Genomic DNA, 15540 nt, shown 5'->3' with positions numbered 1-15540 from the left:
CCTAAAAATGGATTTAACATGAAAACGGTGCACTTTATCTAAATTTCACTAAAGCAATTTTTGATTGCAAATTTGATTTTATATCGAAAAATGAAGTTGAAATTTTTTTGCGACCAATGTCTAGATTTTTTGAAAAAATCAGTATTGATTCAAAAATTCATAACTCAATCAAAGATTTTCTACACAGCCTGGAAATTTCTGAAAAGTTGGCATTTTATGTCCTCTAAAACATATCGAAAAATTACAAAATTAAAAATAGTGTTTTTCTTTGCAAAATAAGTTTTTGTGACAAAAAGTTAAATAAAAAATCACTAACAAAATTTTACCGTGTATCATTTTTTTTCAGTGCAGTCTATATCCATACCAAAAACTTTGCCGAAGACACCTAATCGATCAAAAAATTCCTTCAAAAGATACAGATTTTTGAATTTTCATACATCATTTTTGTATGGACAGATGCTAAATTTGTATGGACAAACTAATGATGCAAAATGGCTTCTTTGGGCATACCAAAAGCACCAAATAAGTTTCAGTCGAATTAAAAAATACAAAAAAATCGAATGACCGAAATTTGAGAGAACTGCTCATTATAAAAATGATTAATAAAAAATATAAAAAAATATAAAAAAAATCAACTGTTCAGTAACCAATTGAATTTAATCAGTTCTTTAGTTCTGGGTTAATTTTAAGACTGCTTCAAGTTCAATTAAAATTTAGTTGACAGAAAAACAAATTCTACAGAAAGTTTATGTGAAATCAATACCTAAATTAATTAAACTTATGTCGATATAATAAAACAGACTAACATTTTTTGCATAAGGTGCACAACATTTATCAGATGCTTCTTATTTTGCTACGATTACGAAATTTAACTGTTTTTTTCTGTCTAAACGAAAAATAATCCAATCCTGATGCCAACCGTACAACATGTCACCCCAGGAAAGCCCTACCCAATAAATTATTTTAGAGAGATTTTCGTTAATTTAAAGCGCCATAAATTAAAGTAATCACGTCGAGTTTGTCAATCCCTATTTCCCAGTTTCCGTCTCTGACCAGCGTCCATTTAAATTTCAAAATTTCATGCCTCGTGAGTTCATCACGATGTCCTGGAACAAGCCACCAAAGCCGGCGAGAAGGCCAATCTCTCTGCTGAAACAGCAGTCCCCCCCCCCCTCCACCAGGGTGGAGGGGGGGGGACTGTTTTGGCATCATCATCACCATCCCAACACATAACCTAGCAAGAGTGCCAATGTGAGAGGCTGCAAATTGGAGTCAAATTTATTGTTCCTAGGGTGTCCCGCCAGGGATGCATAGTTCGGGTGACGACCGGCCAGACTCGATTATTGAAGCGACAAGTTGGCACAAGATCAACCAACATGGCCAAAACATCACCATCAGCCTGGGTTGAGCTTTGCACTGACCGATTGGGTGGGTTGAGATTTTAATTAAATTGAAATTTATAGCCGACTGTAATTGCCGCACAATATGGTCAAATGGAATCAAACGGGCAGTCGCCATTCTGCTCAAATCTGACAATAAATTATGTTGGGAGCCGAAAGTGTAGAACAATTTTTCCATTTCAGTTCAGATAATTTTAGTTTTGATTTTTAGTTGGAATGAAAATCTGTTTAAAAGCGCATCAAATTGTGGCCACATTTGCTGCCCAATGAATCGTGAAAATGAAGTGTTAAATTAAAATAGATCACACCCACTCCAAACCAATAATAGGCGCACTCAATTATCGGGATTCGGAAAACACAGAGAGCAAAAACCACACTTTGACAGACGATAGCCATTACGAACCAAACAACCCCTAACGCAGACTGGGCCCATTGTAGAACAACAGAAAAACCTCAAATTAACCTGATGTTGTAATTAAGGGTGAACTCTCGCTGTGATTGAAATGTTCGGATTCATTAAAATAAACAACAAACTTCAACGATTTCACTTTAATTTTTCCAGGTTTTATTCAGCCATTTATTTTATGGTACAACTTACACGCTAATGATTAAAGTTAGGAGTCTTCTTCAGGGGGCTACGTATTTCGCGTTTTCGATTTATTATTTACAACTATTAACGATTTTTTACCTCTCTCGATTAGCGCCTTTCGGGAACGTTCCTCCTAAGATACGGACGGTTATCTTACACAAGTACATAAATCGCGCTTTTTTCAACTGATATTTTATTGTTTACTTTCGTACAACTCGAAACAGCAAGCATTGTTTGTGTTACTGTGTCACAAAAAGAGAACTTTGCATTTTTAATCAGTTACAACGTAGCATTTTTCGTCATCTCCCATCAGTGAGGTGAATTAGATTTTTGCAAAAATCAACAAAAGTTACAATCATTTCCTTTTTACACGCACAATATTTGCATTATTGCTGACTTGTTTTATCTCTTCGTAACTACACCGAAACCCAACTTACACTCATTTTTATAGGAAATCAGAGCTCCGCCAAAAACCAAACGCACACACTGGGTGATTGTTCCAGCAAATATCAACAGGTGAGTAGGTTTACGTTACGTTTTAAGCAGGTTTTTCATTAGGCAATACGTCATGTTTGGATTATCGTTTTTTTTTTTTTTTGTTCACAGTTTTACAGTGTTATGCTATGGTTGACTTAGGCTTAGGCTTAGTGACTTGCGCGCACGCTTTTCGTGTTTTGTCTAGTTTTGTTTTTCAATAGATTTTTTCTAGCTAGGATGATCACTAGGATTTTGTGCATTCCTTTTTTTCTCTCACGTAACGTTTGATATGGTTGCTAGTAACCAACTGTTCCAAAACACTCAAATGGTGACTATCATGTGAAGCGTCAAATTTTGAAATTTTGGGAAAACAATCTTATCGAAACGATCTTTCTGATAAGGATATTGATTTTTCTCATGTTTTCTACCATTCCCAAAATTTGCAATTGAGAAAAATATCTTTAATAGGTTATGCATGGACTTAAAAGAAATGATAAATTTAATAAATCGATTACCGTGTGGTTAGTACAAAAGAGAATTTTTCAATGTCCTTTCAATATCGACATCGAGAGAGTCCGCTGTACTCAAATTTCAGGTCGCTCAATTTGGATGTTGTGCCAAAAAAAATTAGCATGAACTTAGAGATACATCAAGAAAAAAATATGGCAAATACCAGAATCAAATTTTCGTGCAAAAAAAAATGTGCGGAAAAATCCGTACAAAAATCCGTCGAAAACCCGTACGGTAAAGAAAAAATATGTACTGCTGGTAGGGGAACTATACCCTTTCTCAGCATATTTCTATTATCTGATAGGCCGATGATGGACCGATGATCATGAACTACAGCTTTCATTAAGTGTTTTTTACTGTTCCAAGGTAATGAATAGCTCAAATAAAAGTGAGCAAGCAACTCACCATTGTTAATAATTCTGAAAATCTGGAGTTTTTTTTGAAAAGGTCCAATAAACCAAATTTTCAGTTTTTGCTTTTTGGGTGTTTTTTAATACCCCTGACTCAAGGCGGTTTCAAAAACACCCAAAAAGCAAAAACTGAAAATTTGGTTTATTGGACCTTTTCAAAAAAAAAAAAACTCCAGAAATGTTGTTTTAAAAGCGGAAAACAGGAAAAGTGATGAGAATTGGTCGAACGGCTTAGAGTGATTCAAATGGGTATATTTCCTTATTCTTTTTGGAATTGAAAAAAAGTTAATTTCATTTTCGTAATTCGTCTTCCACCTTTATCGCTCAAATATTGCCTTTTAAACAAAATAGACCTCTATTAAAAGTGAGAGGAGCTTTTTTCTGTAATCAGCTCCTTTCGTTGATCAGTCATACTAAGAAATGGCTGACAAACACACATTAGGGTGACCCCTTGGATGCTAATAAGTAGCCTATCCCACTCTTAATCAGCGTAAACTGTCACTAGTGCAAGTTAATACGGCCTTCAACCAATTAACTTACAGTCGAAACGTTGTAAAATCAATCCCATACAAAAAAGGTGCCGAAGAATCGATATTTAATTTTTGACATTTAGATATCTTTATTAAATTTTCAAATCTATTCATTTTCATATTTTCTGTAACTTTTACAATCCAAATGAGACACTTCACAAAACAGTCACCCGAATCCTCTCTCATTTTCCGTACATTTCCATCTCGCCCATTCCATCCGGAAAAGTGATGTAGCGTACCGTTTGTGTGTATTTGTGCCGTGCAGTGCATGTGCGTGCAATCAGTCTTGATTTATGCAGCCAACAAACATCGAATCCGCCCGTCTAGCTCTCTGTTTAATCTCTGGCACCGCAACTCTCCCCCGTACCACTCCAAACGGTTTTTGAATCCATTATTTACAGGTGTGTGCGATTTTGCGAACCCAAGGAAGCAACCAACAATGTTCTCTCTTACAGAATTTTACGTATATTCACACCCTCACACTCAGTCTTTCGTCCATTCCCCGCCACTTGCACCACGTCAGAATAAGTTATTATAAATAGTGAGCCCAAAGCGCGCCGGCTGCCCTCAGACGTTTTCGCCAAACTCCGAGGCGGACCGATAGCTAATGACGCTGCGGTTTCCGGTGGGATGGTACACCTCACTTCCCCCGGACACTTCCGCCCCGTTCTGGTAGATGCGCCCGTTCCAACTGTTGGTGTTTGCGGGGACGGTGGCGGCCGCGTTGTTTGGGTTGGTGTCCCCTATCTTGATGTAGAGTTGCTCGCCCTTCGGAGCGGCTCCCAAATTGTTCAGCGAGGCCATTTTCTTCTTTTGCTGCTGGAAGGAGGAGGCGGGTTGGGGAGATTGATTGCCGTACTCGGACTCGGCGCGGTCCGCCGTGCCGAAGTTGATCCGCAGGTTGTTGATCGGCGTTCGGGACAGCTTGAAGCGATTCTTCCGGATTGTGCCGAACGGCGTCTGCGGCATCGATTGGCTGCTGGGGGCGAAGATTTTTGCGGTTTCGCTGCGGCCTCCGCCGCCACCGCTGCTACTGCTGCTGCTGGCACTGCTTCCGCTGTGGTTGGGCACGAGCTGGTAGCCGCCACTTGTGCTGCCATTGCCGGCCATCGCCGCAAGCTTGTTTTCGGTGATGTTGATTTGCTCGGCCGGATTGTAGTACGACTCGGAGTACACGTTCCGGCTTGCATTGCCCTGGTACGGGTCGGCGTTGTAGTACATGCTTCCGTACGCGGATTGCGCGGATTGGTGGTTCAACGACTCTAGAGTTGCTCCGCCGTTCGAGGTCGTGATGAATCTGGAGTTGCCGATCAGCGTAGTCGTGGCGTACGGCGCCGGTGACCTCGTTCCGCTGTACTCCGACGGTGCCTTGCCCCCTTCTACCTTGTTGTTGTTTGGATTGAACGACGACACCTCGGCATAATCGCTCGGGTAATCCCCGTAGTCAATCCCAACGTACCGGTTCCTCGCTCCCTGATCCGCCGGCATCGTCCCAACCGGTGCGTAGTCCTGAATGTGATCCTTGGGCCTCGCGACCGGCTGCCTCCACAGAATCCCGCTCGGATCGGTCCAGTACCCATCGCCGCCACCCGCCGTATACGTCGGGAACTTCAACACCCCATTCGATTGATGCCCCCGCAACGCCGCCAGTGCTGACTGCTTCATCATCATCTGCTTCCGCTTGACAAAGACCATCGCCCCAAACGAGACCATCATCAGGGCCAAGATCGTGCCCAGCACGGCGATGAACCACGGCTTTGTCAAGATGTCGTCGCCGACTTCGTGGTTGATCGGATACCGTACCGAGCTCTGGTCTAGCTGCTTCGTGACCGGGTCCAACCGCAGCGTGGCCGGATTGCTGAACGGGCCCATGCCGAGCTCGGTGGCGGCGGCCATGCTGACGGTGTAGGTGACGCCCTCGGTGAGATTCGCCAGTAGGAGGTTGGGGGACGATGCGTCGATCGTGACGTTGCTCAACAGCTTGGAGTAGTTGGAGCGCAGGTCGACGCCGCGAACGAGCACGTGGTACGTGCGGAGGATGCCTGAGTGGAGAAAAGGTTGACAAAATGAAGAATTAATCAAATTTCATTGTTTTTGCTGAATTTAGTTATTACAAAGTTTTATAATTTAACTCACCGTTGATTGACCCAATCGGGGGCGCCTTCCACTTCAAATACACTGCCGACGAGTTCAGCAGCAACGCTTCCATGGCCGTTGGGGGAGCACTTGGAACTAAAGAACACCATAATTAGACCTTGAAAACAACAAATTCCCTTCAAAACTCACCATCCTCCAGCGTCCGCGCGATCCGCGAGTTCGACGGCTTCCCCTCAACAGTCTTGTAAAACGGCACGATGAAGAACTCATACTCGCGGAACTTGTGCAGCCCACTGACCGTACAGGACGACACACTGCCAGCGTTCAGCACCGTCAACATCTTGTACGTGCGCTCAAAGTCCTCGTCAAGATCGCGCGCGTAGATGTAGAACCCTTCCACGTACTTGCCGTTGATGATCTGTTTGAATGGTAGACACAAGATAGGTTAGGTTTAAGCGTTTCAACAGGTTGATTGAGACTCACCTCCCAAACGAGCTTCATTGAGCTGGAATCGACGGAGGTGGCGTTGACCAGCTCGACGACGTCCCCGGACAGAAGACTTGCTCGCGCTTCGCTCATGTCCAAACCTGAATTGAGTTCGTTCTGAAAAAAGAACAGACCGCACTTACGATCAATAGATCCCCAAAACAATGATCATCGAACTCACCATTCCAACCATGATCGGTTCGGACATCGGACTTGGCAGCGAAATGCCGTGGGCGTTCTCCGCTCGCACCACAAAGTAGTACGTGACCCCGGGAACCAGTCCCCGTTGGGTGAAGCTCGTGTCCAACATCTTGTTCGCAACCTCCGTCCAACCATCAGTAGCGTTCCGTCCGAACATCTCCACGATGTACCCAACCAAGCTGGACGCGCCAACGGCGTTACTCCGAACCCAAGAAATCGTCACCGTACTCTCGGAAACATCCGTCACCAGTGGCTTCCCCGGAGGTCCCGGAAAGGTGGACGCCTCCGGCGCCCGATAGAACTTGATGTTCGGGTTGGTTGGCGAGTCCAACCTGAGCGAGGCACTCCACGTGGACTTGCCGGTTTTGCTGCTCGCAACACACGTGTACAGCCCACTGTCGTCGTTCTTGTTCAAGTCCGCGATCGTCAACGTTCCCGAATCGGTAATGTTAACCCGAAACGTCGTCAACACCGGAATCCCATCACGATACCACGAGATCACCGGAGCAGGATTCCCGCTCGCCTTGCACGGCAAAATCGCCACCGACTTGATCGGCAGCGTTTGATTGATCGGACCTTGCAGGATCAACGGCGGCGGCCGATCGTCCTGAAGGTTCACACTGAGCACCACCCGGGTGCTGACGCTGCCAACGTTGTTCACCGCACTGCAAACGATGACCCGCCCGTTGTCAACGCGATCGATGTTGGACACCGAAAGTACGCTGGTTCCGTCGGCGTTTTCGGTGACTTCGATGTTGCCGGAGCGAGTTCCCGGAAACAGCAGCGTTCGGTTGCCTTCGAGCGACCAGAACAATGTCGGATGGGGGTGGCCCGAGGCTTGGCACTCGAACAGGGCTTCCGAGCCCAACTCGGCGATTTGGTTCTTGGGGCGGATGATGAAGCTGGGGGGAGCTGGAAGGAGTTTAAGTTGGTTTTAAATTAAAACAAAAATCCAAATTCAACACTAAAAAAAAAGATTGAAAATTATTCTAGAATTTTGCATAAAATTGTATGTTAGTTTACAGTGCTAATAAAATTCTTGAAAAAATCTGAAAACTATTATTTTTTTAAAATTTTAAAGTTACAGGATTAAAGAACAGCAGAAAATAAATAAAATTGAGACTAACATTAATAACAAAAATTGTCTATAAAAAATACTCAAAAATAATCTAATTTGGTTTTTTTTTTTAAAACTTCAAAATATTTTTTTTGTCATTTTTTTTGAATTTAAGATTTTTTTAAAACCTTTTCAATTTAAGAATTTATTGGAATTTTGTGAAATTTTAATTTTATAAAAGGTTTTTGGAGTTTTTTAATTTGGTTTTATGGTTTTGGAAATTTGTGGACTTTTTTATTTTTTTTTTCAAATGCTTAAATTTAACAAAAAACATACAAACCTTTGATTAATTTGTCGAAGTTTTGAATTTTTTAACTTTTAAAACTGTATTTTCTTAATTTTTATTTTATTTTATATTTTTCTGGAAAATTGGAATTTTTAAAGTATTTTTGAATTTTTGGATTTGTTGGATGGTTTAAAATTTTTGGAATATTTAAGTTTGTTAGAACTTTTGAAACAATTTGAATTTTATTTTTGTTTGAGCTTTGAGGAGTTTTTATTGTTTTGGAATAGGTGGAAATTTTTGATTTTTTAAACTTTTTGATAATTTGTTTTTGTTTTGAATTTCTTAAATTTCTAGAATTGCTTTAATACTAAAGTTTAAGATTTTTTTTAGAATTTTTGAAATTTTGAAATATTTAGACCTTTTGGAATTTTTAAATGATTTGTTTTTTTTATGTTTTAATTTTCTTATATTTTTTTAAATGTTTTATAAATTATGGAATTGTTGGAATTTAAAAAAAATGGTTTAAATTTTTCATTTGTTTTTCAATTTTTAATATTTTGAATTTTTTAGATTTTCTGTTTTTTTTTTGTATTTTTTAAGTTTTTTTTCATTTAAGGAATTTTTTTGTAGTTTCGTTTAAGAATTTTTAGATTTTTGATTTTTTTTCAATTTTAGAGTTTTTATAGAATTTTTAGAATTTGAGATTTTATTTTTTTTGTGGAGTTTTTGGTTGTTTAGGAAGAATTTATTTTAAATATAAGAATTTGCAAAAAAATATTTTTCTGGAAATTTTATATTTATGGAAATTTAAAAAATTTAAAATATTGTTAAAATTTTGAGAATTTTTAAAAATTTTGAAAATTTTTAAATTTTTGACATTTTGAAAAATTAGGAAAATTTGGAAATTTTATAAATTTTGAAAATCGAGAAAAAATTTTACTGGAAAAAAACATTGGAATTTTGTTTTTTTTTTTAATTTTGGAAATTCTAAAAATTTTAAAAAATTTCTAAACTTTGAAAATTTAGGATTTTTTTTATTTTGAAAATCCTGCATTTGTGGGAATTTTTAGAATTTGAGATTTCATTTTTTTGTGGAGTTTTTGGTTGTTTAGGAAGAATTTATTTTAAATATAAGAATTTGCAAAAAAATATTTTTCTGGAAATTTTATATTTGAGCAGTTCTCTAGGATTTCGGTCATTCGATTTTTTTTGTATTTTTTAATCCGACTGAAACTTTTTTGGTGCCTTCGGTATGCCCAAAGAAGCCATTTTGCATCATTAGTTTGTCCATATAATTTTCCATACAAATTCGGCAGCTGTCCATACAAAATGATGTATGAAAATTCAAAATCTGTATCTTTTGAAGGAATTTTTGATCGATTTGGTGTCTTCGGCAAAGTTGTAGGTATGGATACGGACTACACTGGAAAAATAATACACGGTAAAAAAATTTGGTGATTTTTTATTTAACTTTTGTCACTAAAACTTGATTTACAAAAAACACTATTTTTAATTTTTTTATTTTTGATATGTTTTAGAGGACATAAAATGCCAACTTTTCAGAAATTTCCAGGTTGTGCAAAATCATTGACCGAGTTATGAATTTTTAATCAATACTGATTTTTCAAAAATCGAAATTTTGTCGTAAAATTTTTCAACTTCATTTTTCGATGTAAAATCAAATTTGCAATCAAAAAGTACTTTACTGAAATTTTGATAAAGTGCACCGTTTTCAAGTTATAGCCATATTTAAGTGACTTTTTTGAAAATAGTCGCAGTTTTTCATTTTTTAAATTAGTGCACATGTTTGCCCAGTTTTGAAAAAAATATTTTTGAAAAGCTGAGAAAATTCTCTATATTTTGCTTATTTGGACTTTGTTGATACGACCTTTAGTTGCTGAGATATTGCAATGCAAAGGTTTAAAAACAGGAAAATTGATGATTTCTAAGTCTCACCCAAACAACCCACCATTTTCTATCGTCAATATCTTAGCAACTAATGATCCGATTTTCAATGTTAATATATGAAACAATTGTGAAATTTTCCGATCTTTTCGAAAAAAATATTTTCAAAATTTTCAAATCAAGACTAACATTTTAAAAGGGCGTAATATTGAATGTTTGGCCTTTTTAAAATGTTTGTCTTGATTTGAAAATTCCAAAAATATTTTTTTCGAAAAGATCGGAAAATTTCACAATTGTTTCATATATTAACATTGAAAATCGGATCATTAGTTGCTAAGATATTGACGATAGAAAATGGTGGGTTGTTTGGGTGAGACTTAGAAATCATCAATTTTCCTGTTTTTAAACCTTTGCATTGCAATATCTCAGCAACTAAAGGTCGTATCAACATAGTCCGAATAAGCAAAATATAGAGAATTTTCTCAGCTTTTCAAAAATATTTTTCAAAACTGGGCAAATATGTGCACTAATTTAAAAATGAAAACTGCGACTATTTTCAAAAAGTCACTTAAATATGGCTATAACTTGAAAACGGTGCACTTTATCAAAATTTCAGTAAAGTACTTTTTGATTGCAAATTTGATTTTACATCGAAAATGAAGTTGAAAAATTTTACGACCAAAATTTCGATTTTTGAAAAATCAGTATTGATTAAAAATTCATAACTCGGTCAGTGATTTTTGCACAACCTGAAATTTCTGAAAAGTTGGCATTTTATGCCTTCTAAAACATATCAAAAATAAAAAAATTAAAAATAGTGTTTTTTGTAAATCAAGTTTTAGTAATAAAAAGTTAAATAAAAAAATCACCAAATTTTTTTTACCGTGTATTATTTTTTTCCAGTGTAGTCCGTATCCATACCTACAACTTTGCCGAAGACACCAAATCGATCAAAAAATTCCTTCAAAAGATACAGATTTTTGAATTTTCATACATCATTTTTGTATGGACAGCTGCCGAATTTGTATGGAAAATTATATGGACAAACTAATGATGCAAAATGGCTTCTTTGGGCATACCGAAGGCACCAAAAAAGTTTCAGCCGGATTAAAAAATACAAAAATTAAAATTGAAGAAAAAAGACCGATTTCGTAGAGAATTGCTCATTTATGGAAATTTTAAAAATTTATAATATTGTTAAAATCTTGAGAATTTTTAAAAATTTTGAAAATTGTTAAATTTTTGACATTTTGAAAAATTAGGAAAATTTGGAAATTTTAGAAAATTTGGAAATTTTAGAAAATTTGGAAATTTTAGAAATTTTGAAAATCAAGAAAAAATTTTACTGGAAAAAAACATTGGAAATTTTGTTTTTTTTTTTTAATTTTGGAAATTCTAAAAATTTTAAAAAATTTCTAAACTTTGAAAATTTAGGTTTTTTTTATTTTGAAAATCCTGCATTTGTGGGAATTATGGGAATTTATGGAATTTAAGGAATTTTAGGAATTGAAGGAATTTTAAGAATTTTAGGAATTCAAGAAATTTAAGATTAAAGGAATTTAAGGAATATATAGAATTTTACTAATTTTAGAAATTTAAGGAATTCAAGATTTTTAGGAATTTTTGGAATTTGAAGAATTTTAGGAATTTTTGGAACTTTGAATTTTAGGAATTTTAAGAGTTTTAAGGAATTTTAAGAATTTTTAAGAATTTTTGAGATTTTTTTGAAATTTTAGGAATTTTTGTGAATCGCGGGAATTTTAGGAATTTTGAGGAATTTTAGGAAATTGAGGAGTTTTAGGAATTTTAGGAATTTAAGGATCTTTAAATTTCAGGAATTTTAGGAATTTAAGGAATTTCAAGAATTTTAAGAATTTTAGGAGTTTTAGGATTATTAGGAATATTAGGAATTTTAGGATTTTTTGGAATATTAGGAATTATAAGAATTTTAAAATTTTTAAGGAATTTGAGGAATTTTAAGAATTTTAGGAATTTTAGGGATTTAAGGATTTCTAGGAATTTTAGAAATTTTAGAAAATCTGGATGTTTTAGAAATTTTAAGAATTTTAGGAATTTTAGGAATTTCAGGAATATAAGGAATTTTAGAAATTTGAGACATTTTTAAAATTTTAGGAATTTTATTTATTTAAAAAAGTTCAGGAATTTAAAAAAAAAATGAAAATTTTGAGAATTTTAGAAATTTTAGGAATTTTAGATTTTTTTTTTCAAATTTGAGGATTTTTCAAAAAATTTAGGAATATTTAGGAATTTTAGAAATGTAATAAATTTTTGAAATTTGAGGATTTTTTGAAATTTTAGGAATTTTAATTAATTTTAGGAATTAGAAGAATTTTTGGATGATAAAATTTTTAATTAAATTTTGAACTTTTGGAATTTCTGTTTTTTTTATTATTTTGAAATGCTTAAATTGTTTAATTCTCTTTGTGAGTTCTAAAATTTTCAAAATCTTTGAAATTTGTGAGTTTTTAAAAATGTTAGGTTTTTTGGAATTTTATAATTTTAGGATGTTTGTTTATTTTGCCAAAGTTCGTTGAAGAGTATTGAAGGTTATGATCAATATTTGATGTTTTGAACAGTATTAGTTATCAAAATTCCTGCAAGAATTGCGAAAACGTGTCTACAAGGCTCGCAGCTCGAATACTCACAGTGCACCACCAAATTCCCGGACGCCGTAATTGAACCGACGGCGTTGTCCGCCTCGCAGCTGTACTCGCCCATGTCGTCCACGGTGATGTCGTCGATTTTCAGGCTCCGATCCTCGAGGATGTGGACGCGACCTGCAACCGGGGGGTTGGGGGGAAGGGACAACTTTGTTTTAGCATGTCGAACTAATTGAAATTGTGCGATAAATTTGCAAATTCTCGGACTTGACGTTCGGGTTTGACCTGTGCGCTTTTGCTGCTCTGCTGCCGGTCAGTCGGTAATTAATTTAATCCCCCATCAAAGAGAGAGAACTGCGTGGTGACCAGTGCTGGTCTATTGGCTTGTTTAAAGCTTATCACCGGGCACATGCCGGAGCTGCTGCATACTTGCAGGGGGGCAGACAACGTACACACGGCGCTCTCTGAACAAGATAATACTAAATAACACTCCCGGCTCTGGGATTCTTACCGAGTGGCATGTTTCCACCGGATGCCGACCGTCTCCACAGGACGTCCGGGATGGGTTCCCCGCCGACACGGCACTGGAAGACCACCGACCGGCCCGCCACAACGGTTTGGTTCTGCGGTCCCCGGATCAGGAACGGTTTCACTGTTGAGGGCGAGTGGAGAAGAGGGAGAAGTGTTGAGTGTTGTTATGAATATTTGCAGGGGTCGTGAGCAACGTACCATGCACCCGAAGGAATGCCACAGTTGACTCTCGGATGCCGACGACGTTCTTGGCCACGCACTGGTACCGTCCGTCGTCGGATTGGCGGGCGTCCTGGATCGCCAGGTTGCCGCCATCCACGATGCGGATTCTGCAACGAGAGAACAATTTCAAGCCAATTCCGTAAGACGAATGCGCCGTCAAGTATGCAACCGCGTGACACACTTACCGTTTGGAGTTACTCATGTCCATGGTTTGACCGTTTTTTCGCCAAGTCACGACCGGTTCGGGGTAACCTTTGGGAGGGCCACACTCCAGCAGGGCCGTCTCTCCCTGTGCCACCCGCGTGTTCTGAGGCTCCAGTCGAAAGTCTTCACGTAACACTGAAAAAAAAGAAAACAAAAAAATCAGATTTGATCGACTTGAACCAAAATTATTGCCGGCTATAAGTCAGTTTCCGTAACATGTACACGCACCTTTTGCCGGGCCGTGCATAAACGTTTTCCCAAAAAATTTCCACCCCAAAAAAAAGCAAGTGGAAAATTTGATACTTCCCGGCAAAAGGTGGGTCTCGCGTGCAAACCTAAGCTTTCCCGGTATCAACCCTCCCCCCTCCCTCACCACACACCTTCTGGGAATGCTTCTGCGGCAGTGCAAAAAGGTCAACCTTTTGGCAAATATAAATTTCTGTGCGAGCACCCGTGGGCGCACTCTTCTTTTGGCAATATTGACCCGGAAACTTCGGTTTCGTTTTCAATCAAAGATGAGCCACCACCAACGCCATCACCGGGCTGGGATCGGGTGGGTGGCCGCCTATGGAATTTTTTTTCGAGGTTGATGTTCGGTGTGCGACTTCGGAGAATGATTGAGGTGAATTTGTGGGTGAGGTTAAGAGGAGGATTGAACTCTATTTTGTGGACAGTGGGACAAATTTGTATTTTTTTAAAGTTTGTCAATTTTGTCATTTTTTTTTAAATTTATGTCAATTTTGTCAATTTTGACAATTTTGTCAATGTTGTCAATGTTGTTAATGTTGTCAATGTTGTCAATGTTGTCAATGTTGTCAATGTTGTCAATGTTGTCAATGTTGTCAATGTTGTCAATGTTGTCAATGTTGTCAATGTTGTCAATGTTGTCAATGTTGTCAATGTTGTCAATTTTGTCAATTTTGTCAATTTTGTCAATTTTGTCAATTTTGTCAATTTTGTCAATTTTGTCGATTTCGTCAATTTTGTCAATTTTGTCAATTTTGTCAATTTTGTCAATTTTGTCAATTTTGTCAATTTTGTCAATTTTGACAATTTTGACAATTTTGACAATTTTGACAATTTTGACAATTTTGACAATTTTGACAATTTTGACAATTTTGACAATTTTGACAATTTTGACAATTTTGACAATTTTGACAATTTTGACAATTTTGACAATTTTGACAATTTTGACAATTTTGACAATTTTGACAATTTTGACAATTTTGACAATTTTGACAATTTTGACAATTTTGACAATTTTGACAATTTTGACAATTTTGACAATTTTGACAATTTTGACAATTTTGACAATTTTGACAATTTTGACAATTTTGACAATTTTGACAATTTTGACAACTTTGACAATTTTGACAATTTTGACAATTTTGACAATTTTGACAATTTTGACAATTTTGACAATTTTGACAATTTTGACAATTTTGACAATTTTGACAATTTTGACAATTTTGACAATTTTGACAATTTTGACAATTTTGACAATTTTGACAATTTTGACAATTTTGACAATTTTGACAATTTTGACAATTTTGACAATTTTGACAATTTTCGGTGGCGACACCAAGTGGCCACCACGTGAACCAAAAAACGTCACGTAAAAGACCTCTGGGCTGCTCGACATCCTCTTCCAATCCTGTCCGACACGAGATTCCAGATCAAAAGGAGGGAAAAAGAATCAAGAAGAATCGAATCCTGGCGTTTTCGCCCCAGGCCTCGAAGTCAATTGACGTGTATCTGTCGATCATTATTACCGTGAAATATGGCGCACATCCAACACTCTCATTTCCGTTTTTTCTCTCTTTTTCTCCAATAGGCAGCAGTGTTGCCAGCTGGAGTCCCCTGTTTTCAGGGGGTGAGGAAAAGGGAAGGTATAATGTCCTGCCCTGGGGATCATCCCGAAAAAAAAGTGCGAAAAAACAACATCCAGGCACGTACGGACGGGCTGACATCAACGGCCAGGAGGTTATTTTTAAGTTTTGCCAGATGGTGGCGC

General features: G+C 37.2%; 1 protein-coding gene across 1 annotated transcript in view; it reads right to left on the bottom strand.

Annotated features, from left to right (window-relative positions):
• Positions 1–3518: 3518 nt before the first annotated feature.
• The window catches only part of LOC6045098 (roundabout homolog 1), a 38046-nt gene continuing 26024 nt past the window's right edge, over positions 3519–15540 (bottom strand). Inside the window, exons 4-12 of the mRNA XM_038250996.1 lie at positions 13508–13661; positions 13299–13429; positions 13081–13221; positions 12615–12746; positions 6681–7612; positions 6497–6616; positions 6203–6431; positions 6053–6148; positions 3519–5958 (exon numbers count right to left, since the gene is read on the bottom strand). Of these exons, the coding sequence (XP_038106924.1) occupies positions 4484–5958; positions 6053–6148; positions 6203–6431; positions 6497–6616; positions 6681–7612; positions 12615–12746; positions 13081–13221; positions 13299–13429; positions 13508–13661 (3410 nt within the window). The 3' untranslated portion in view covers positions 3519–4483. The remainder of the gene's footprint in view (positions 5959–6052; positions 6149–6202; positions 6432–6496; positions 6617–6680; positions 7613–12614; positions 12747–13080; positions 13222–13298; positions 13430–13507; positions 13662–15540) is intronic.

This window comes from Culex quinquefasciatus, chromosome 2, assembly GCF_015732765.1.
Source record: "Culex quinquefasciatus strain JHB chromosome 2, VPISU_Cqui_1.0_pri_paternal, whole genome shotgun sequence".
Lineage (NCBI taxonomy): Eukaryota > Metazoa > Arthropoda > Insecta > Diptera > Culicidae > Culex > Culex quinquefasciatus.
Note: the sequence above shows the minus strand (reverse complement) of the source record. Positions and strands in the feature narration are given on the sequence as shown.